The sequence below is a fragment of the Nannospalax galili genome, unplaced genomic scaffold (genome assembly GCF_000622305.1).
Source record: "Nannospalax galili isolate Female #2095 unplaced genomic scaffold, S.galili_v1.0 scaffold1223, whole genome shotgun sequence".
Classification (NCBI taxonomy): domain Eukaryota; kingdom Metazoa; phylum Chordata; class Mammalia; order Rodentia; family Spalacidae; genus Nannospalax; species Nannospalax galili.
In genome coordinates, this window is record NW_008349784.1 from 447,907 (window position 1) to 472,390 (window position 24,484).

The 24,484-nt window shown below is 48.9% G+C and overlaps 1 protein-coding gene across 1 annotated transcript in view; it reads left to right on the forward strand.

Annotated features, from left to right (window-relative positions):
• The window catches only part of Tcerg1l (transcription elongation regulator 1 like), a 254,902-nt gene extending 239,610 nt beyond the window's left edge, over positions 1-15,292 (forward strand). The window contains exons 15-17 of the mRNA XM_017801666.1: positions 5,288-5,377; positions 9,704-9,822; positions 14,432-15,292. Coding sequence (XP_017657155.1) covers positions 5,288-5,377; positions 9,704-9,822; positions 14,432-14,588 — 366 coding nt within the window. The 3' untranslated portion in view covers positions 14,589-15,292. The remainder of the gene's footprint in view (positions 1-5,287; positions 5,378-9,703; positions 9,823-14,431) is intronic.
• The last annotated feature ends 9,192 nt before the right edge of the window (positions 15,293-24,484 follow it).

A 24,484-nucleotide genomic window follows, 5' to 3' on the forward strand; every position in this document is an offset into this window, starting at 1 on the left:
ATGTTCATGGATGCATGATGTTTAAGTGTGCCTTTATCAATGTGTATTAATATATGTGGGTCCACATGTCTGTATATCATATGCATTGGTGTGGGTGTTCATGGATGCATGATGTTTAAGTGTGCCTTTATCATGTATTAATATATGTGGGTCCACATGTCTGTATATCATATGCATTGGTGTGGGTTTCTTTATGTGTACAATTTCCTTTTATGTGTAGCATGTGCAGAAGGCATATAGATGCATTTTTGCATGTGTGTGCGTGCATGTCTGTGTGTTTCTGTGTGTGTGTGTGTGTGTGTGTGTGTGTTAAATTTCCTTTTATGTATAGCATGTGCAGAAGGCATATAGATGCATTTTTGCATGTGTGTGTGTGCGTGCATGTCTGTGTGTTTCTGTGTGTGTGTGTGTGTCTGTACAATTTCTACCACACAGACTGACCAGTCTGGACAGCTTCCCTGTGGCTGTATCCCAGAGGGTTGGGGCTTTGGCTCAGCAGTAATTACAGGATTTGTCATCACAGAAGCTTCTGGGTCTCATTCTCAGGGGCAGGTTTGTCCCGTAGGATGGTCTAATCTGCTTGGAGGGCAGTGGAGGAGGATTCACACAGGGCTGTCCCGCCTTCCCTCCGCTGTGGCCTCTGCCCAGTCCCCTCTGTGGCTATCAACCACTAGGCTCCAATGAGTTTTCAAGACCTGTCAGCATGGCTGTAGGTGAGATAACCGGGTGGTCATGATACAAGTGTCCTTCCTTGCCTCTGGCATAGACGACAGGTTTCTCTGAGGGGAAGGCTTAACCGTGTTTTTTTTAAAATCCAGTCTTAAACCTCTAGATTCCCTCAGATTCTAGACAGCCTGGCGCAGTGGGCATGTGACCCACTTCCTGGCCATCCTCTGCCCTTTCTGAAGGACCCTTCAGAGGGCCCACAGTAGGATGTACATATCTGTCTGAGCTGAGTAAGGCTGGCCACAGGTCTGTCCATCATGGCTCCAGGTGCTCCTGTGGGAAGGCATCCTCTGTTGAGAGATGTGAAGCCATCAGCTCCAACCCTATCCCAGAAAGCCCTGGCCCAAAACCCTGAGGCAGGAACACTGCACCAGGTGCTCAGTCACAGAGAAAAGCCCTGGCTGGAACTGAGTATCCTAGTTACTTTTTATTGCTGTGATGAAGACACAGACCAAAGCCAACTTGGGGAGGAAAGGGTTTATTTTATCTTATATCTCTTAGGACATGGTTCATCACTGAGGGAAGTCAAGGCAGGAATTCGGGGCAGGAGCTAAAGCAGACTATGGAAGAACGCTGCTTACTGACTTGTTCCCCTGGCCTGTGCCCAGCCTGCTTTCTTATCCAACACAGGCCCACCTGCCCAGTGGCACTGTCCACAGTGCACTAAGCCCTCCCACATCACCCAACAATCAAGAAAATGCCCCACAGATATGACCGAAGGCCAGTCCAATGGAGGAAGTTCCTCAATTAAGGTTCCCTCTACCCACGTGTGTCAAGTTCACAACTGAACTGCCCATGACAGTTGATCCTTTGTCACCTTGACACACAAACACACCACTATTAACCCACAGCTTTTCCATTTTTGTCCTCAAGATATGATGTTAATATAACAATATAAAACAGTACAACTCTAAAAGCCCCACAGTCTTTAAAAATCCCAACGTCTTAAAGGTTCAAAGTCTCTTTAAAAAGTCTCCTAACTGTGGGCTTCTATAAAGTCTAAAACAAGTTACATATTGTCTTATTTCAAGAGGGAAGAAGTTGAGACATTTAAGTTAAACCAAAGTCCGACAAAGTAGCTCAAGGCTGGACGTCTGGGATTCGCTCACAGTCTTCTGGGCTCCGAAGGGCTTGGGCAGCTCTGCTTCTCTGTCTCTGCACACACAATTCGTCTTGTAGGCCCAGGCTGGTTCTACTCCTTACCTGCCACTGCCCTTGGTGGTCATCCCATGGTCCTGGCATCTCAATATACTGGGGTCTCTACTGTAACTGAGGCTGTACCCTCACCACTGACCTCTCCTGGCCTCACAGGGTGCCAAGCCTCAGATTCTCTTCATCACTCCATCATGTCTTTAAGACCAGCACCATCTGGGAGACTGTTATATGTTACCAAGTCTGGCTTGTAGCTTGAGATGCAACCTTGGCCCCTGCTGGACCTCAGCTTCTGTGTGCTGACCCTGGGAAGTACTTCCAAGAAGATTTCACTAAATGATTCTGGTCTCTTAATCACAGCTGATTTTCAGCACCAGGTGACCAGAAACCACAGATTCTCAATTCAAAATATCATACAAATAGCCCCGATAGTCTTTGCTTCCTTTGAAACTTTACAAGCCTGGCCTCTATCATCTGCATTTCTTGAAGATCTCACAGAACAACTCACTAAGCTTCAAGCACTTTTCTAGTCCAAATTTGCAAAAACTTCCACAATCCTTCCAGTCAGATATGGTCAGGTTCACCACAGCAATACCCTACTCCTGGTACCAATTTCTGTGCTAGTTACTTTCTATTGCTGTGATAAAGACACAGACTAAGGGAGGAAAAGGTTTACTTCATCTCACATTTCCCAGGTCACAATTCATCACTGAGGGAAGTCAGAGCATGAACTCAGGGCAAGAACCTGGAGGTAGGAGCTGAACACCCTGTGGAGGAATGCTGCTTACTGACTTGCTCCTCTGGCCTGTGCTCAGCCTGATTGGTTATACAATACAGGGCCAGCAACCCATAGGTGGCACTGCCCACAGCGGGCTGGGCCTTCCCACATCACTCAACAATCAAGAAAATGCTCCACAGACATGGCCACAGGTCAATCCAATGGAGGAAATTCCTCAATTAAGATTCTCTCTATGCAGGTGTCAAGTTGACAACTGAAGTCATTCAGCACAACAGGCCACCTCGACAATGAGTTTGTGGAATTTACAGAATGAGCTTTGATTATTAAATGTAGAATTGTTGATTAGAAAACCCCTCTGTTATAAGCATGCATATATTGAAATAGTTCCTCTCCTAGGACTATGTTAATGCTATATGTCTTAGTTATTTTTATGTCTCTGTGATCACAATCCCTGACAGAGACCACATAAAGGAGAAAAGGTTTGCCTTGGCTCAGAGTTTCAGAGGGGTTTAGTCTGTCCTGGTTGGGAGAGCACGGCAGGACAGCTCAACCCTTGGTAGCAGGAGCATGTGGCAGTGGCTGTTCACACCACTGTGGGCCAGAAAACAGCAGGATCCAGGGCAGGTGAGCCATTCAAAGGTCTGCCCCTCATGAACCACTTCCTCACCTCCTCCAGCTTGACTCTCTCTCTCTGAAGGCGTCCATGGCCTCCCAGAAGAGCTCCATGCTTCAAACATGAGACCCAAACCAAAACAGTGCCAGTGAATTTTGCTTTTGTGAACTTTCACTGGATTTTTCTCCCTTCCCCACCCAGGATCCCATCCCCTACCAAATCCCAGTGTCTTTCCCGAATGCATGTCATCGCTGGCCTCTCTCATCCCACTGCTAACAGGCAGGCTTCTAACCGTCTCGGGTCCCCTGTATGTGCCTCTGTCTCTTTATCTCTCCACCTTCCGTAGTCTCCTTCATCCCCAGGTCTGTCCATTCCCTTGAATTCCCACCTTCTCTAAAGTTCATGAATGCTAGCTTTTGCAGCAACAGGCCATCCCAGAACATCCTCCCAGGCCCATCCTGAGCCAGGACGAGCCTCTATGTTCCAGAATGGTCCTTGGGAGTCCATCAGTCCCCTCATCTACTTCACTCTACACCAGGGCCCTTCTGATGTCCAGGCCTTGATTTATTTTCTCAGAATCCTCAGTACCCAGCATGGGACCAAGTCAGAGTCAATACTTAGTCAGTGGTTTTAAATGAACAAGTTATTTTTAAATGACTCTAATATCCCCTGTCTATCTGCTGAAAATATGGAAGCAGTGGGCCCTGAGGGCAGCAAACCAGAGCCCAGGTTTCTACTTCTGCTCTCTGATTAAAAGAACCAGGGCTTCTGGGAGGATCGGTCAGTTGGTGGGCTAAGGCAGGTACACAGAGGAGCCTGGAGCCCTGAGAATGGCCAACGGTGAGGACGGATGTGCTTCCAAGGCACACAAAAGACTGGAGACTGGGCCCCAACCACAGAACTCCAGATGGCTGAAGCTTGGGCCGCTGGGCAGCAAATTAAATATGATAGCGCTGGATGGTAGCACAGGGCCTTATCCACACATCCGTGTGTCTGTACAGCCACAAAGAGATGTCACCATGAGAGATGCTCAAATGTTCCACCAGAAGGATTCCAGATCACTTGAAGGATCCTTCCGAGGCACAACCCCTTACATGGGACTGCCTGCAAACCAATTCCTTTCAGAGTACAGTGTGCAAAGTGGGAAAGAGTTACCTGTGTAGGGAATGCCTGACAGATACCTCAGCCGGGGGCCCAGGCCCCTATCCTTAGTGGTGAGTAACAGGCATACTGTGGACTGCAGATATGACATGCCGCAATGGAAGGTTGGCTCTGTGGCCATCCTCCAGGTCATAGAGCTTCCTGTAAATAACCCTGTAGAGGGCCAAGGTCATCAAAGCAAGGGAGCCTAGGGAAGTGACCCAGTATAAAGGAGCCTTGAGAAACATAAGCCTCAGTAAACCATGAGATCCTGGGACAGAGAAAGAAAATCAAGGACAGGTGAAGAAATCCCAATGATGTGGAAACCTTTGTTCATGACCAAGGACTAATTTTCATGGCAACAAACCTAGGCCACTGATGCAAGGTGTCATGGGACAGGAGTGTGGGAGCTTCTTGGTGTATTCTCCTACTTTTTCTGTAAATCTAAAGCTGTTGTAAAATAGATAAACCTACATAGGAAAAGGAGGTTCAGTGTTGGTTTAGAAAACGTCAGCTGAACTTCTGCTAAGGCCAGTCTGTGTGCAGGCCCTCCCCTTCTGCCTTAGCCTGTGGGCATCTGAGAACTTTCACAAGAGACTTCTGCTTTTGAGATCTGACATTGGAATGTCCCCCTTCCCCACAGGCAGCCGGCTGTAGTGAGGCCAGGGCCCCAGAGGATACTGGGTGAAGAAGTAGTAAAGAGATTCAATTTTCTAATGTTCTTGGTATTGATTTTCATGGCATATTTGACGTGCCCCTCACTTTTATACAACATGCCTCCCTGAATCCATTGTACCATAATGCTGTTTTTTTTTTCTTTTTTTCTTTTTTTTTTTTTTCCATTGATCATTTTGGCAAACTCCATCCAGGCTCAGCATCAGATGCTAAAAGAAGCTCTATTGAATATCTTTCTCCAGGTGTCAGCGTTTTCTACTTGGGAGAAAGAATTACATAAAATTGTGTTTGACCCGCGCTACCTCCTGCTAAACTCTGAGGAGCGAAAACAGGTAATGCTGAGCTGAGGGACACGGGGACTAGAGACGGAGCTGGGAGCTGCTGGGCCCTGGCTGAGAGTTTGCGGGTAAAGTTGGAGGCTCATGCTTGGAACTGTTCCGTCCTACTATCTAGTCGTGACCACTGTAAGAAATGACTCAGATTCCAAGATAAAAATACAAATCTTAGGAACACCAACCCCTTTCTAATAGCTGCACTCCTTCAGAAACATGGCCAAGGTCTGAGATATGTCCTGACAGTGAACCAAAGAGGCCAGGGAGCAGACTCATTAAAAGTAAAGGCTGACATTCTAAAATGCAGGCTCTAGAAAACGCAGGCCTGGCTTGGAATGGGGACTCCCACCCAGGCACTTCTAAAGAGTGACTGGCCACAGATCCATTCAGGCTTGTTTGTGAAGGACTCTCAGAGCCAGCTCTACTTTCCCAGGTTGTGCAGACAGCTGGAGGGACAGGGAGATGATGTGTGGCAGGAGGGTGTGCTGTACCCAGGGAAGGGGAGGGTACCACCATGCCTTAGCTGGGGCTGCAGAGCAGAGCTGAGGTAAGGATTATAAGACCCAAGTTCTGCATCTGCAGACCCTGACCTCAAAAGACTCCTGGAGGCCATCATCCCCTTGGCCCTGTGGAAAACGGAGGGACTGAGCAGTATTACCAGAGGAAAGGGCCCTCGCCAGGGCTCTCCAGGTCCTACTGGTGTCCCAGCAGGTGGGTTCTTATCAAGATCCAGACAAGCCGCAGAAAGAGTGCGTTTTTGTATCTAGTCATTATTGGCTCATAAGCAGAGGCTGAGATGGTACATGCCGAACACCCAGGGTGTCACCAGGAGGGGCCTGTGCCTCCCCTCTCCTGTAACTGTAAACTCCTCCTGCTGCTGGGTGGTTGGCTGGGAAGCACAGAAGGGTCCTGAATTGACCACTTAGAACCCCAGCTTGATGCATTCAGGAACATGGGATGGAGTCTTTTCATTGAGTTTCATTTTTCTAGACAGGAAAGTTTTAAAGTGCATGAGGATCACTAGCATAACTTCAAGTCCACAGGTCTCCGAGTTGGACTTGGGCTCCACTTGTGTTTTTTATAGTTGAAGAAAACTGTAGATTTTAATAATTGATCATATTTCACCCTTTTGTTACATTATTAAAAAGCAAAAAGTTCAACTGCTCAGCAACAAAAAAGCCATTTGTGAGAAGTGGTGAGTTCCTGCGCAGGCTTTGCTTTGTGGGAAGAGCCACCGAATGGCTAACGTGCAAAACCAACCTGCGCATTTGCAGTGTGCTTCTCTCCCTGGTGTGGGGGATTAAAGATGTGAGCCACCGTGCCTGGCCAGGTCAGGCTTTTATAGCTAGATTTTTTTTCTTTTGTGTGTGTGACCAACTGTTCTCTGCACACATGGGTGTATTTTAGAGCCTATTATCTGCTTAAAGGAATCCGAAGAAGTGAGACCATCCCCAACCCTCAAAGCAAATCCTTGTTTGTTATGAGGCCCCTTCCAATAACTTCAGTTTACGCTTAAGTCCCACCCCTTATACGGGCGCACAACTGCCCGGGCTCTCGCAGGAGGGACTTGGTTTATAGGCAGGGTACTGTCACCCACCTCCAGATGTCTAAGGGCAGAACCTCCTGCTTCAGATCATCCTAGGAAGCAGGTGAGACTTAAGCCTCCATAAACCCTGATCAGAAAGGGCAGAGGCCAGCCCTGGGGGTCTGAGTCCCTGCTGAGGGGAGTCAGCCATTGCCTGGGGTGCCTTTACATCCTGGGTCGTCTCACACCAAGAATCCTTTATTTAGGGAAAGCTTTCAGAAGTGCCTGTGGGAGACTTCAGAGCCGCAGCAGGAGGTAGCCCAGCCTCAGAGTCCTCGTGCCCTGGGGCCTCCAGAGAATACCCTTGTCCAATGCAGGGCAGCCCTACCACTAAGGGAAGCTCTACAGTTTATGAGGAGTACTTTAGTGGCTGACCACAGGAAAGGAGCCATATTTGGCCTCTATTTGGAAAGTACAATCTAGTTTGGTGGGGAGTGCAGCTTCATACAGAATCTGCACAGGCCTATGGCAGTGTTTGATGGGGAAAGCTGAGCCTCGTGGTGTGGCTACAAAGGAGATGGAGTGGGCCTAAATAGAGAGCCAGGGCCCAGGGAGTGCTAATCAGCTCGGTTTCTATGGTAACGAGAAGTGTTTCATTTTATTACAGCAGAGCCTCCAGAAAAGGAGATAACTGGCCAGTGCTCTCTGTTCAAAAGTCATGCTCCAATTTGGATAAAACGGGTGTAATTTGTTAGAGGGGAAATACACCTGCTACATTAAATGATGGTAGCATAAATGAAGCAACAGAAGAAAAAGAGAAAAAAAGGACAATTTGATTAGGTAGATAAACGGTTCTAGGCAGGAAGGGATATGGATATTTCGTGTATGCTCTGACCCCACAGCCAAGCCAGCCTTTTACCCACATTTAAAATTAATAGAGCAAAACTCTGGCTAATGATGGAGCTGCATGCTTTTATTTGGATAATAGCCCTGCATTTACCTCTCCCATCAGTTTAAATTAGAGGACCTCCAGAGAGACAACTCACTGTTTGTCTTGAAGGGAAAATAAACCAATCATATTCTTGCTTAAATATGTGTGCACGTGTTCAAAATTTAAGTCGTATTTGTGAATATTTCACTCTGCTGCTACGGAGTCTTTGAGAGGCGGGAACATCTTGTACTTAACATCCTGTAAGGGGCACTATTGAAGAATGGATCCGAATCTGGTGTGGTGGCACACACCTATGGTCCCAGCACTCGGGAGGCTGAGGCAGGAGAATTAAGATTTCCAGGCCAGCCTGGGCTACATAATGAGACTCTATCCCCCCCCACACACACAAAAAAAAATAGTGAGAAGCAAAATGGAAAGATCTGAAAGAGCTACCATCAGAGTAGAGTCGGAGACAGGCCTTCTGTGCCAGCACTCCCCACCCCCTTCCTTGGCAGGAAAGCTGGGCCCAGCCACCTTCTCTGAGAGCTTTGTGAAGCGGTGCAGAGCTTCTATTTACTGCTCTGGTGGAATCGCATGTGGATTTTTATTGATATTTTTATTTATGTTTGCATAAATATTTAAATTATCTCCAGTCTATTTTTTTAGTGTTCTGGATGCTTGGATAGCATTAGGAATGAAATGGCTTTGTCCTTCCCCCTCCTTGACTTTATGGTCTGCAAGTGATAATTTTTCTAATGTTGCAACAATGAACAGTCTTACTCCGACAGAGAAACCTTTAAGCTGGGCATGGAGCTCCGTAGGCGGAGCGCTTACTGAGCATGCATGAAGCCCTGGATTCCAACCCCATCACTGCACAAACCAGGCTCACACACCTGCAATCCCAGTACTCTGGAAGAGGAGGTGGGAGGGCCAGAAGTTCACAGTTATCCTTGGCTGTATGACAAGTTCAAAGCAGGCCTACAATACATGAGACCCTATCTCAAATGAGCCAGCAAGCAGTCGACCAAAAAGAGGACCAGTCTGTGGCCAGGGAAAGATTTCAGGGTCTTCCCGTTTCCAAGAGGAAACAGTGTGAAGTCTTAAGTCGATTTGTATCCAGACAACATTCTTATGTTCCATACTGAGGAACAGGGATTCCCACTGGGTCATTTGAAATACACTTTTGGTCAAACAGGGGTATGTGCAGTGCCCAAAGTCAGCTCGCCTCCTTGGTGGCTTCTGCCCTGATGGTCAGTGCTGAGTACAAATCCCCTAACGTCTTCCGGAGAGGCCCTAGGTGCACCGAACCCTCCCCGGCACCAGTTTCCCATGCAGAAGTGGTTTCCTGGAAACTGGAGTGTGGGAATGAGATGCAGAAGTCTCACAAGTTCTGGTCAGTTTTGGAGACTTAAAGGCCAATTCCATCACCACAAGAAGCAGCTAGGCTAGATTAAACTCTCTGAGGGCTTATAAGAGCTTTGGCAATGATGTGAACAATACCAACAGGCAAGTCACTGTAAAAATCGCAAGTTGAGCATGATGGGGTTGCACGTAGTGGGGGGCTCCCAGTGGTGATAGCAGGGAGGGCCAAAGCTCTCCAGGACCCCAGAGCTGGGCTGACTCAATGTTTGGTCTGTATGTGCTGCCCATGGAGGGGCATGCCGGACCTCATGGGAATCAGGACTTAGCTACTTAGATGCCTCCGTATCCTGGAGGGCACCCCAATACAGAAGCCTTGCTCACAGGCCTGATAGCCAGGACAAGGAATGGCTTTCCTGAGATGCTGTGCTTTCTTGCTGTGTCTAGGATACAGGATTTCATTTCTGAGATGCAGTTTCATAATAATTTTCATTTGTGCATGTGTTTAAAGATATTTGAACAGTTTGTCAAGACACGAATTAAAGAGGAGTACAAGGAACGGAAAAGCAAGCTGCTGCTAGCCAAAGAAGAATTCAAGAAACTTCTAGAAGAATCTAAGGTATCACCCAGGTATGGAGTTTTCTGGGGCTGGAAATACACCATCATTATCAAGTCTATTTCACTAAATCATATGACATAACATTCCAAAGACATCAAGACATTTACCTGAAAGACCTGCTGGTGACAAAAGCCTGGATTCCCTACCCGATGCCAATGTGTGAACCTGAAACTTCTTTTCAGTCAGGCACAGAGTGTGGTCTGCTAAGCAATTTCCCTGTAGCCATTATGCTCCCCCCCAAACCTCAGAAGGTGGGCAGCTCTGACTCTGTGATCTAAGTTACCAGTCCATGGTGTGTCCACGAGATGGGGTCAGCTCCTGATCAGATGACCAGGGGGAACAAAGCAAAAACACCACCACCAAAATGAACCACAGGGTCCCCTTGCCGGGGCCTGTTCAGCAGGTGGCCTTGGTGGGTGGGCACTGACGACATGCCAGGAAGGTGACCCCAGTTAGCAGCTGCCGAAACTGCTTCCAACAGAAAAGAAGGCATGATGTCCGTGGCACATCAGAAGGAACGCTGGTAGCTATCAGAAAGCCACACAGGCTGGCTTCTTTATAAGAAGCCTTAATGAGGGCATTGTTGTTTTAAGACATAATGAACAGGTACTACTTCTAACACCAGAAAGCAGGGCATGGTGGTGACACTTAATCCCAGTACTTGTGGGCCTGAGGTAGGAGGGTTGTGAATTCAAGGCCAGCCTGAGCTGCTAGTAAGTTCCAGGCTTGCCTGGGCTACAGAGTGAGCCTATCTCAAAAAGAAAACAAAAGAAATATACCTATATTTTAGACTTCATAAATATAAACATGATTGATTTTAGTATGTAGATGTGTGCGTGTGTGTGTGTGCGTGCGTGTGTGTGCTTGCAGGTACATGTGCCTATGCCTGTGCCCTTGTGCGGAGGCCAGAGGGCGTCAAGGAGTATCCCCTGTCACGGTCTACCTTCCTTCTGATGTAGGGTCTTTTGCTGAACCTGGAACTGGAGTAGTTTGGGGTGTTTTTGTTTGTGTCTTTTGTTTATGCTTTTCTGTTCTGTTCTGTTTTGTTTTGTTTTGACTGAGCTGGCAGCGAGCTCCACTTACCTTCCTGCCTCTACCCCCATAAATGCCAGGTTTAAGAGTGAGTAGGGCCACACTGGCATATTATATGGGTACTGGTCCTATGGCTGGGTATGAATAAGCTCTCAGCCCTGAGGCACCTCTCCAGCCCCCGTATTTTTATTTTAGATGAGAACATACAGCATTGTATCTTGAATGGACATTAATTTTTTCCTTTCTGTGAAGACACAGGCTTCCATGGTTTGGTCTGTAATGTGCTTGATCAATAATTGAGTGTGTTAGTGCTGGCTCCACAATGCTCCTGAAATCTCTCCCTATGTCAGAGGACTCTCTGAATGGGAATGGTGAGCATGGCTTAGCCCTTTGGAGATGCTAAGGGAAGAAAAACATGTGTGTGGTCATCTTTAAGGAGTGACTTCCAGTCCAAGAGACTTGAGCATTGAGTCCCATCCCTGGCTTGGCTTTTGTGCCCAGGAGTGGCTGTGGGAAGGAGGGTGGGATGGTGAGAGGGGTCAGGAAGCCAATTCAGGAACTCCTCCACAGTTCAGGCCTGGCCTGGCCAACAGACAAGGTGGTGAATATCCATGTGTTTCTGTGACCTCCGCTGAAAGGAGGGGCCAGGTGAGGAGCTGCTGTGCTGTCCTTCCTCATGCCCAGCAGGCACGATGCGCTCAGCGACAGCAGATGTCACCATCTCTTTGCTGCTGCTGTTGTTGAAGATTTAGCTGGTTTCCCTGCAGCCCATTGGTGAGATGCTAGTGGTGACCACCAGGGTCTTCCCATTCATGTCATGAAGACAGAGAGGGGTGTAGAATGGACTCAGCAATTGGGGGAAAGATCTCAAATACATCTCACACATACACACAACACACACCACACCAACACACATCTCACACATCCTACCACACACTCCCTACAATACACTTATAAACACATGCAGCACACACATGTGCATCACACATAACCTACCACCACACAAACATCACACATCCTACCACACACTCCCTACAATACACTTATAAACACATGCAGCACATACATGTGCATCACACACAACCTACCATACACATCCTACACATCACACATATCCTATTGCATACATAACTTACAATATGCTTATATCACATATACTGCATCATACACAACCCATCACATACATATTATGCACACATTCCTCATACACACATCCCACCACACACATACACACACCCCACAGCACGCACACACGCCCATCACTCTCCAGCACATACCATGCTACATATATAGCACACACCCCTACCACATATATACATACCCATCAGAAACCCCACCACACATGTTATACACACAAATCTTGCATGCATCATACACGTAACACTCCATGACACCACATCACACGTACCATACACATACCACCATATACTCCATCAGACACACATCACACACATCATTACATAATGCCCATTACACACATGCCACATACCCATGGCACACACAGCACATATATCCCACCATACAGACATTCCATTACACATGCATACATATACATCACATACAGACAAATAATGTGAGAGAAATCCAAGGGAAGTTAAGCTCACTCTTATTTAAAAATATGGTTCCTTACCTGCTGTGCTATAAGTAAATGCTACTGTATATTTAAGGGCCACAACACACTTTCTAGGTACACACAGGTAGGAAAATGCCTGCTATATACTGGAACAAATTAAAAATGTCTTTTTTTCAGAACTGAGGACCGAACCCAGGGCCTTGTGCTTGCTAGGCAAGCACTCTACCACTGAGCTACATCCCCAACCCCCGAATTAAATATTTTAAAGCACAATTGGCAGGTATTACTTTCACAACTGCAGGGCTGTTTATAACCTTATAAACAACTGCAGCTTCTCTGAGATTTTCCTTCCCTCTCCCCAAGTCATCAGTGCCCAGTGAGGTGGGGCCAGCTGACTCTCATAGGTAAGACAGGTAGTCTAGCTCAGGCTATTGTCCCTGCTGATGCTGGAGGTCTGTCTCAGGTCTGTCCTGAGAACCTATGTGAACAATGGCAGGAGGTTGGTCCCTTGCCTGGATATCCCAATGAGTATGCCTCTCAGCTCTAGGTGGGGATATACAGTGTGCCAGTCTGCTTATGGCAGGGACTACAGGTGCATGGCAGACAGAGGACTTCCCGAGCTCCCCGAGGCAGCCAAAAGCCAGTGCCATCCCTCAACAAGGCTGCAGTGCACTGGCTGTCATCCTCCCTCTCCTTCAGAAACGCTTCTCTGCAGAGATGCCCCAAGTAGGGCCTGGGTAGGAGCAGCGCTTGCTGCCTACCTCAAAGAGGTTTTGACTCCTGGGCAGGCGGGAGGGAGGAGAGAGCCTCACCACAGGCGTGAGAAGGTTCTTGTCTCACCTGCAAGGCAGTGACAGGAATGCATGTGCGGGCCACAGTTGTAAATCGGGAGGGAGGAGGGAGAAGCAGCAAGGGGAGGAAGGGAGAGGGAGATCAGAGAAAGGTGCCTTCCTTCCGGAGATCCTCGTAAGCAAGCGCTCCCTGCAGCTGGATGAGGCCCGGAAGGGAGGGTCCCCAGAAACAACGGGAACATCGGCTCATCTTTTAACAGCCATGTCCATATACTCGGGTCTTTTGTGTATAAAAGGCTAATAGGCTGCAGTGATTTAATGCGGTAATTGGGTATGTGAAAGAAAGCATAAACTCACCTTTAAAGAGAAATGAGGGAGTAGCAAGCATCTCCTAGACAAAGTATTTCCCACGCACGTTGGGCGCGCAGGACCAGCCATCTTCCGTGGTGAGGACTGTGGATGAAGACACCTGGGCTCACGCAGGCTCCTAGGGACTTGGCATGCGCTACTAAAGCTCCAACTTGGAGCTGGGCAGGTGGGGAGCACAGCCTGTCCAGGTCCAGTTTTGCTGCAGAGGCCTGGCGTTCCTCCTCCCTTTGACCTTCTATGGTGGTAGGCCTGGACTCGCTGTCAGGCAGAGTTGGCCTTGTGGTTTCCTCCAGGGGACCCCTGACCTGGCAACCGGGGGTTCGCTACATGGAGAAGCTAGCGTTCCCTACCTTCCAGCCAAAGCTGGACAGTCAGCACGAGCGGAGAGCGAGGCGGACTGTGGTATCGCTCACCCCGGGTGGGAGTATCCCGTCAAATTCCATGTTAAGGTTGAACAAGATGGAACCTGTGCCCGGGCCCTGAAAGAACAGTTCATCACTCTCTGGGCCTCTAGAGAGCTACCTACCCAAACAAGGCCAGGGCTTCTAAGGAGGAACCAGCTAGGAGAAGAGAAGCGGAAAGACCTTGCTGGGCAGAAGGAACAGCGCTGTGAAGTCCTATCACAGGAGGAAATTCAGTGAGAGGACAGAGCGAGACTTGTGTGGCCGCAGGGGCACTGGGGCTGGGGCTCCCAGGCCTGGTGATGTGGGAGTGAACTTGGTCAGAGCCCTGCAGGACCTCGGTCCCCCTCAGCCTTTTGGCCCAGGAGAACTGTCCTGTCCCCTGGGAGTTTCTTGTCACTCTGAGGACTCATTGCCGGGGGAGACATCTCAGACAAATCTCTTTTATTTTCAGGACCACATTTAAAGAGTTTGCCGAGAAGCACGGCCGGGATCAGAGGTTTCGACTTGTTCAAAAGCGGAAGGATCAGGAGCACTTTTTCAACCAGTTCATACTGATCCTTAAGAAACGGGACAAGGAAAACAGACTAAGGCTCCGTAAAATGAGATGAGTGCAGGGTGCAGCAGGACAACGGGCGGTGGAGTGTGCTCGTGAGGGGACAGGCGGCGGTGGCCAGCCCAGCTCTGCACAGCTGAGGCGGTGTGGGCACTGGGTGTTCTCGGAGAATTACTGTTTCATATTGAAGCTCCCTCTTTTGTACATTATCCCCAGTTTGATGCATTTCTAATTGCCATGAAGCGTTGAGTCCTTAAGTGTTTTAATTATGCAAATTACTTGTAATATACACAAATTATATAACTCCACTGCAGGTTTTGAGGGAGCAGAAGTAGGAAGCATCCACAGCCATCTCGAGGTGTTTCCGCTGCACCGGACCGTCCAGACTTCTCTGAGACCGTCACAAGTCACCCCCTTTCTGCAGGCTTTCCGTGGTGTCCCTAGTAACGGTGTCTCTCGTTTTCTGAGTAGTAGAAATAGGGTTTCATTATTCATCATAGTGATAACCAAACATTTTGACACCTGTGTGGACCATGATTGCCTGCAGGTGGCCAAAAGTGGCCACGGATTCCTCCACAAGCGTGTCCAGGCCAGGAGAAGGGAGCTGTGCTGGCTGTCAGAAGTCCTTCTTTAAAAGAGTTATTTTGTACAAAATCATCGTATTACTATTTGAGTTATTTTTATTGTATGCCCAGAGTTTGCATGAGATTTTTCTCATCATCTTTGTATAAAAATTTTTTTTAATCAATAAATATTTTAAACCAGTGTGTTTTCTGGCTGAGATGCCCAACCACAAGCTTAAATGGAGAAATTGTTTCAACTAAAGATTTCAAATGCTTCTAGGGAAGATGATGGCCTGCACAGTGGGCTGCGTCAGGGTGCTGGAACAGAATCTGACTGCACCGCGCCTGCCCTCAGGGGCTGGAACAATGCTTGGCAAAACGTCACCTAATTAGTTATTTCAAGTATTGAACATCTGCTCATTTATGTCAAGGTTTGTGGAGTCCCTATTTCAGAGACAATGCCTTTGCCTAGCAATCAGTGACCCCTCACCTACTTCTTACTTTTCATAGAGCAGGTTTTGCTACACATGTTAGAATGCATTTGTGTTTGGTGGGACCCAAACCACATTTACCCAATGAGTTCTGGTTTTAATACCTGTGCTATTAACACATCACCCTCTCTGCTGAGTGACTCCTGGGTTTCAGGGTGATAGCTGAAGCTTGGGATGGTGGGTAATCTACCATCCAGACCCTTGAACAGGAAGCTGTGAGGCAAAATACAGGGGCAGTCTTGGGAGGCGCTGACACCAGGTAGGCGTCTCACTACAGCCAGGACTGGAGATCATCCTGTGACTGAACAGGGACTTTGTAAAAGAAAGAATTGTTAATCCGACAGGTGTCAAGTACAGACAGTGGTAAATAATGCAGGGCTGACAGGTGAACAGAGCAGCCTTGGGGCCCAGATTAAGCATCTGAGCAGAGGGCTCTGCCGTGATGGAGGAACCACCTGGCTGGAGAGGATGTAGCCCTGGAGCAGTGAGAGGCAGATAAGGCATGTGTTGCTGTGCTGGTAGAACATACTGGAAGGTCATCCCAGGCCTTGAGAGCGCCCTGCGCCTCACTGGCTAAACTCTATCCTAAACCACCAGGGCAGGTGTCAGAGTGGGGACAAGGCAGCCACTAGGTGCTGGCTAGGAGCCTCTAGTGCAAGGGTAGCAGGGACAGGCAGGGCCAGGGGAATGTCTACTATGCTCCTGCGTGTGCACAAAAGCAGCTCCCTCCCCCACACCAGAGAGCATCCATTTGAACGGCCACAGCAGGCTCATTTGCTGCTGTGAGGCTGAAAACCTAACCACAAACTGTCATGGCTCAGGGCTGAACTGGTGTCTTGAATGGCCATCTTATCCACCCAGCAAAGCCTGAGAAGGGCTTAGTGTATGAGTGCTTTGTGCAAAATGGGAGCAGAATGCACAAGGCTGCCTGCAGCTCTAATGGAACACAGAGCACGAGGATGGCCTGCCCAGCTCTATAATAGAACACGGAGGACAAGAGCGGCCCGAGTAGAACACAGGGGTGGGTGACGCTGCCTGTGCAGCTCTGGAAGGCATCCGTGCACTCCCTCCCACACCTGGACCTGCTGCCCTACACGGATGCCTCTCTCTCCCCACACCTCTGCCACACTCGGACCCCTTGTCACCTGCTGACACAGCAGGAAACGAGCAGGCCAGGATCGATGGCTCTCCCTCCCAGGGTGTCGCCATCACAGTTGCCTAGAGAAACCCTACAGGTCCTGGTGAAGGGCAAGCTTCACTGTGGATGGACTTTAAGCCTATCAAAAGTGACAGTTTTGTAAACAGTGCCATCCATGCTGTGAAAGGGGTGCTGGCGCATGTGCTGTGGTTAATGAGGCCAGTTAAAGATTTGGAAAGCGTGAAATTAAAGCATGCACATGTCCCAATAATTAGGATGGTTCATGCTGCTGTGGTAGCTGCCCCTCCCTCTACGTTCTGCCTCAGTGCCAGAGGCTGAGGGGCCAGAAAACCTCCAGACCTGTGGTGAAGAGATCTACAGTTGGCATATCAGTCTGAGTTCCATTGCTAACACAAAATGCCTGAGGCTGAATGATTTGTAACACAAAGAAGTTTACTTGTTTGACGATTCTAGCAGCTCAAGAGCATGATGCCGTCTTCTTCCTGACTCTGGCAAAGGCTTCATGGTAGAAGGCATCACAATGGCAGGGCTATGTGGGGAAGGAAGACATCACATGGTAAGACAGGACTTCAGAGAGAAGACAGCCATCCAAATAGCCATCCTCTAGCAAGCACTGCCTATCAGTTCTTTCAAGGAGCAGGTCCCCAGTGACATAGTCACCCCCCCCCACCCTGGGCCTCACCTCCTCTTGAAGGAGGCATGGAACCTCCACAGGGTTCAACATATGAACTCTGGGAATGGACTCAACCTCATTCAAACCACAACAGTTGGCATGGGACACAGGGTAGAGGGGTTTATGTTCATGAACTTGGATTCGGGTGTCAGGTGTACTTGGGGAAGGGTGTTGTGACCATCAGCCTGTGACTGCACCAAAGTGGCCATGATGTCAGGAATGCAGGTGTACATGCATAAACCACACTGCCTTTCGTGGCTGGGTTATACCTACTGGAGGACTGTTGCGTTGGATTCCGCCTATTTGCTGAGGGAAATTCCTCCTCGCATCCTGCTTCTCCCAGATGCAGACTTTCTTTCCCAATGGAAACACCTCCACTGTCACCTGATCCCTTAGTCAAGTGTCTCCATCCATGGAGAAGGAACGATGTCTCCATCCATGGCATCCTGCCCAGTGTCTTGTTTTATCATGGCCATTCAGTTCACTGGCCTCTCCATGTACCCTGCCACCCAGATCCAGCAGCTCTGTGGTGTCTGGTAGGGACAGCAGGAGACCTGGCCATAGTGACACTACTGTCCTGTGGACCAGGTTCATGTCTCAGACCAGCCACCCACATGCAGAGCTGTCTTATTTGGAGACATCGTGCCTAACCCAAACCTGGTGGGAAGTGGCCCTTCATTCAGTCCCAGTTTCCTGGCCTGCCTATTGAATTGTTAGGTCACCACTGGGCATGCGGAGTGTGAGGATCTGCTGCACAAGTACAGAAACCACCACAAGTCTGGGGGTTTTCTGATCCCTCAGCAGCTCCTGGCACTGAGGCAGGGTGTAGAGGAAGTGGCTGCTGCAAAGGCAGCATGAACATCCTAATCCCTGGGACATGTGCTTCCAGTAAGTACATAGTAGGACAAGAACATCTGGGCCTCTGGGGTTTGCCAGGTAAACCCTGCTCTTGGGGCTCAGCTCTGACTGGCCAGTAGGACACCATTAGCTCTGACAAGCCATGGGAAAGGCTTAGGGAAGAAAACTTGGACCACCATGTGTTGAAATGTTGCTCAGCAAGACTAAGAACTGGAAGGAACCAGTCCCAAGATGAGGCTGGAGTATTGAATACCTTCTCAAGTCTCACATCCGTCTCAAGAAGTGGATCCTAGAGTCGAGGGGGTTTTTCCATCACTGCCTCCCTCCCCAACTTCCCCTATTGTTTCAGATGGTCAGTGACCGTGAGTCCAGAAGGTGATTAACTTGACCTTGCCTTATAGTGACTCGACCCCTGGTTGGCTTTTGCTGAGTCAGGACCACAAATTTGTCCTCATCAATGACAGAGAGCGTAAGGCGGTGGGCCAGCCCGGTCATGTGATCTGTCCCTCAAGTGTGTCCTTACCTCTTCTCTGTTGCCTGTGACTGAGGATTTTCCACAGAGCAAGCCCTGGGCCCCTATTCTTCCAGCCATCCCTGGATCTAGCAACAGGGAAAAATTTTGCATGGAAGTGGGAGGCAGAACAAGCTTTCAGGTTGGTTCTGTCTCCCTCCCTGCTCAACCTGGGGGCCCCAGACCAAAGCTCTGCGAGCAGCTATCCCACCGGGAACCTACAGGGTAAGGGCTGTTGTTCCCACCCCTTCTGTAGCTTGTCCACTCTGTACTTTGCCTGGGTTTCCCTCAGTGACAGCCCTGTGATCCCCCTCCATCCAGCCTTCTCCACGTGCCTGTTGAGGGCTTGTGTCTACTTGCTGACACCACCACCCTCATGCTCAGCAGTGGTTATCGCTTACCTGCAATGACACGGTTACACCAGAAACTGAGTCAGGAGGGTGTGGAAGGGACCCAGCCCTCCATGTGTTCATAGCCTCAGCATGAGACACTTGCAAGGGCCATCTTTCTTGTAGGAAAGCAGCCAGGGCTCTGCCCCTTAGTCACATATATGGGAGCTAACTTTTTTTGTTCACACAATCATGACAATGGTTCCAAGAAATGAAAGTCACAGGGAAGTGAAATAGCTTCTGTATTCACACCATCTGTGGATGTGACAGACAGTGAGCAGTGGTATGACAGACAGTGAGCTCAAGTGTAATCAGGTAAGCCCCCAGGGACAAAGGTGCTCTAGAAATCCATAGGAAGGCATGTCAATGATATTTCAATTATTTCTCTCCTTTTATGGCTGCAGGTTGATTAAATTTGTGCAGTCTTATGCATATATTTAAGGCATTCTAGAAAAACAGCAAACTATTGGAGAGGTTCCTAAGTTACTGTTTCCTATAAGTTTTGTATGTGACGTGCTCATTTTAAATGCCACTAGCGTAACGTGGGTGAGCTCCATAGTCACCTCTCACTGTTAAATTATAAATAGTACTAAATAATACATCTTCTTCCTGAGTCAGTCCATTGGCCAACACCAAATGTTCACAGAGGACAAGTGTGTTGGAAGGAGAGAGACAATCCTCCTGACTGCTACTTGCAAATTTCCCCATCCCGCCACAATGGCAGCTGTAACTTCCCCAAGTGGTCATGGTCAGGATCCTGCCTGTCACCCTGAACTCCAGGTGGGAATGGAGCCTTTGACCTACCCTGACCTTCTCCCTGTAAGGACTTCCCATGGACTCTGTGCTTGCACTTGATACAGGTGTCCTGGCCCTGGCTGGTGGGTTCTCTGCCCACAATGCCTTTATCTACACCTGACAGTTGTCAGCTGCTCATCGGTGATGCCAGGTTCATCCTGTGTCCTTCACCCTAGAGCTTCCTGCCCAGTGCAGATGTCTGTCAGGGAGCTCAACCTCAACACCCTACCCCATGGGATGTCCTTACAGGAAGAGGGACCACTGGCCTCCTGGTCTCAAGCAATAGTGTTCAGAATGAAAGCTTTAGGAGCCATTGGCAGACCCAGCTGAGGCACACCATCCTGAGTGGATTCACATCCCAGGGGCCTCTGCATAGGCAGTAATGCCGCAGTCTTAACCCTGTTCCAAGGGCTCCTGCTCTCACTAGTGTCTATTGAGGTTTCGGTCAGATGCTCTCCTCTTCTCAAGGCATCAACACCAAGAGAGCGTTGCTCATCTGCGTTTTCCAGCGCTTAAGCTTTTGTTTTGTTTCTGTTCTTTCCATCAAGCACTTAAAGTGTGACGCGGGTCAGAGACTCCTGATGATTGCAAAAGTCTCAGGGTGCCTTGCTGGGCTTCTGGTGCCTGAGGACAGTGTTTTGCGGCCTCTGTGTCCTACTCTGCTAGTGGTGAGGTGGGGTGGGCAGCAGCCCAGTGAGAGTGAGAGGGCTGAGTGATGGAGGGGATGATAGCCAGGATGTGGGCCAGGAAAGTAGAGGTTCAGACAGCTGCTCTGGAGGGCAAAACTGGAGCCCAACAATCCTCTTGCTGAGATTTTGTTTCTATCATATGGTAAATAAACACCCTCCCTGCTGTCCCTGCTGTTTCTGTTTTCTGTTCATGCTTACTGAACTGGAGCCCAACAATCCTCTTGCTGAGATTTTATGTTTCTATCATATGGTAAACACCCTCCCTGCTGTCCCTGCTGTTTCTGTTTTCTGTTCATGCTTACTCATTTATTTGCTTGTTTATTTATGTACGTATTGGTTTACTTGGGGAGGGCTCACAGGTGCCACAGCCTGCATGTGAATGTCAAAGGATGACCTGTGGGAATGATTTCTCTCCTACCATCATGTGGGTCCTGAGGATTGAACTCAGGTTGTGAGGCTTGGTGGCAAGCACCTTTACCTGCAGAGCCATCTTGCTGGCTGGGATCTTCTGTTTTCTAAGATGTAATCTCTAAAACTTGTGTTGTGCTTGGATGACTTTGTGATCATAAAGCAATACAAACTACCACTAGAGACGGGAAAGCTAAGGGACTGTGACCTTCCCTAGGCTGTGGGGCTTTTTCGGGAGAGGGCAAAGCAGCCCCCCTTCCCTTCCCCTCACCCTGGTGAGTATACCTAATGCACAAAGACAGGGTATGTCCCCTCTGACCCATTTCCCTGACTCAGGATGGGGCTTTGACTGCTACTGTCAGTGGAGGTTGGAAGTGACCCAGCCAGGTCAGGCCCTCCTAGGTTGACGACACCTTCCTTGAGCTCCCTCAGGAGCAGAGACCTTTGCTCTGAGGAAGGCACAGCCCAGTGGAAGACGACGGGTCATGTTCTAGTCCCTGTGACAAGCAGCACCAATAGATGAGTGAGAGCGTGAGACTTCAGATGATTCAGCTCTCAGCCTCTGAGAGTGCAGTTGACATCCAGGACACAGACAGAGCACAGGCCCGAAACAGATGTAGAGCTGCATTTACTATACGCTGTTGAGTATTGGGGGCGCTTGGCCTGCATCCGTGTGGCTGGTCATACTTCTGCTTCAAATGATGTGACCCTGGACCCCGGAATGACCCAGATATTGATCAACAGGTAACTTGGCAACTACTCCAGGGGCAGGTGTCGTGCTCTGTGTTCTTGCCCCTTGGCTCACTCAGTCCTGCTCACAGTTCGCAGAGGTAATTTCCAGCCCACGCTCCCTCATAGGACCCTAAGTCTTTGGAAACACAGCTACACTTGCTCATAAAACTATATGACTCCCAAGTTTTCAAAGTATCACCTTCCCGGCCCCAGCCTCTAAGGAATCAGAGTCTCCAAGGGCCCTGGGCTTCTGAGGACCTCCACATAGCTGTCTCTTCTTTCCTGTGATCCCCATCTATCCATTTAGTGTTCACTGAAGCGCTTGGACCAGCACAAGGAACAAAAATCTCATGAGCTCTCCGCTATAACTTGGAGGCTGATGGGAAGGTCCCCCAGCCCAAGCAGCACATGACGTCTGAAGGGCTGCCTGGGCACACAGACACAAGACTGGTAAAAGCCTCACAGATGCAGGCTGGTTACTGTTCAAATTGCTGTCATCCAACACCTGACAAAAGAAACTTACAGAAGAAAGGGTTCATTTAAGCTCACACTTTGAAGACAGAGTCCATCATGTTGGGAGAAGGGCGTGGTGACAGTACGAATGTGCAGTAACCGGTCGCATCTATAGTTAGGAAGTAGAGACAGACCCACGCTGGTTCTCAGTTGGTTTTCTTCTTTTTACTTAGCCTGGGCCCCAACCGTAGATGGCACTTCCCATATCCAGGAGCACGCTCCCTCTTCAGTTAGCTTAACTGTTAAACCTTTTTGGAAATATCCAAACACACCTACAGGTGTGTTTCTATGGGGATTCTAATCTGGTTAAATTGATAATGGAGATTAGCCATCACAGCCCATCTTTGTGGGAAATCCCTCCTGGTGCATCTTTACATGGTAAAAGGGACCAGGAAACTCTCAGGGGCTCCTTGAACTGGGCACCAACTCACGGATCAAGGCTCAACCCTCTCAGGGCCTCTGAATCCCTTCATCTTTGGGGTTGGACTCAACATATGAATTTGGGGGAGACAGAGAAATTCAGACCAAGACACATGGCATTATCAATTTACAACCAGTGTCCAGAGAGAGACCAACAGCTGAGGTGGGGTACAGAGCCTGTGCTCTGTGACAGGAGTCACAGGCCTCTCCTGGGGGATACAACAGCTAAGACATGCATGGGACTCAGCCCAGCAAGGCCAGGAGCAAGGAGAGGGTTGGGATTGTTGAGGGCTCAGACAGCCTGAGAGGACAAAGTATCTCTGAGCCTTTGCCCAGCATAGTCCCTCCTTAAGATTGTCCCATGAAGACAGTCACAATGGACTGCCCAACATGACTATCATGTACCAACCTTTGGGTTAACTGGCTTGCGTGGTGGCCCTAGCAGCTCAGACAGAACGATAGATGGACTTAAGACCAAGGAACCTAAACCAGACAGTGTCCTTTGTCAAACAAGGTCTCCTGGAAGTGAACATGGCTCAAGGTGGCTTTGCACTGACCAGATTCTCCTCAGGTCTGGCAGGGGCCAGTAGTCTTGGTTTCTGATCCTTGAGCTAGGGGGCCTTTTGGAATTCTGCTTGTCTGTGCCTCTGTCTCTGTATCTGTGGGGCTCCTGGCCCTGGCTCCTGGGATAGCTAGAAACACGTGATGGCATGTCAGTCATTCCAGTACTCATTTTCCTCACCAGCACAGAAGAATGTTAGAGTTTCAATAAGCCCCATAAATTGAACTGGTCCAGACTATAAAAAATGTCTAATCTGTCTGTTGGAGGACCTACTTTTCCAGTCTCACTGGTCAATCACCTGGTGATATAACCACCCCCAAGGAAGGCAGTTCACCATAAGTTATGCTAAATAGATGGACGGAACACCTGGTGTGTTCATTAGGTAGCGAATATTTCCTGCCTGGAACTAGCTCAGACCCCTGCAGAACTACCAGACCAGCCACAGCCATGTAGGTCTCCGTAAGTCTGTCCACTTTCCTGAACTCTTCAGGGAAGTGTAATTTCTCCTCTTCTTCCTGCCTTTCCTACTAAACACGCTTTCTCTAAGGCTTTGGGCTGCCCCTAGCATCTTGTGTTTCTTTTTCTCTAAAGCGTCCCTCTCCCAGCCATGTGGCTACGAGTCAGCCACACGTCTGACCTCCACGCAGGCTCTAAACCTGCATGGCTCCATGGGCTTTCTGTCCTTCTTCCCACCATTCACCTCCTCAAGGCAGCTGCCAAGATGACCAGCTCGCCTGCCCTGAGGATTTTTCTTTAAGACTCTAATAAAATTGTAAAAGCTTCTGTTTGGGTCCATCTTAAATTCTTTTATGAAGGAGACTAAGAACCCTCTAGGGGACCCTCTTTCTCTCTGTTTCAAAAGGACAACTGGGAGGAGATTTGCCCACTGCCTTGCAGAGGTGAGACCCTGGAAGACCCCTGGTTAGCTGACAGGAATCTACTCAGGGGGGTTGAAAAGATAGAGGTCTGGTCCCTAGCTGGACACGAAGGTTTGGCACCATGCTGTGTCTTCCTTTGAAGAATGAATGTGGTTCTCAAGGACGTGTTCCACGTAAGCTCGTGACTCTTAGAACCAGTGCACAATTGTACAGCTTCCTTCCTCCCTTCTTTATTTCCTTCCTTCCTCCCCTCCCCTCTTCTCCAGTCCCTTCCTTCCTTCCTTCCTTCCTTCCTTCCTTCCTTCCTTCC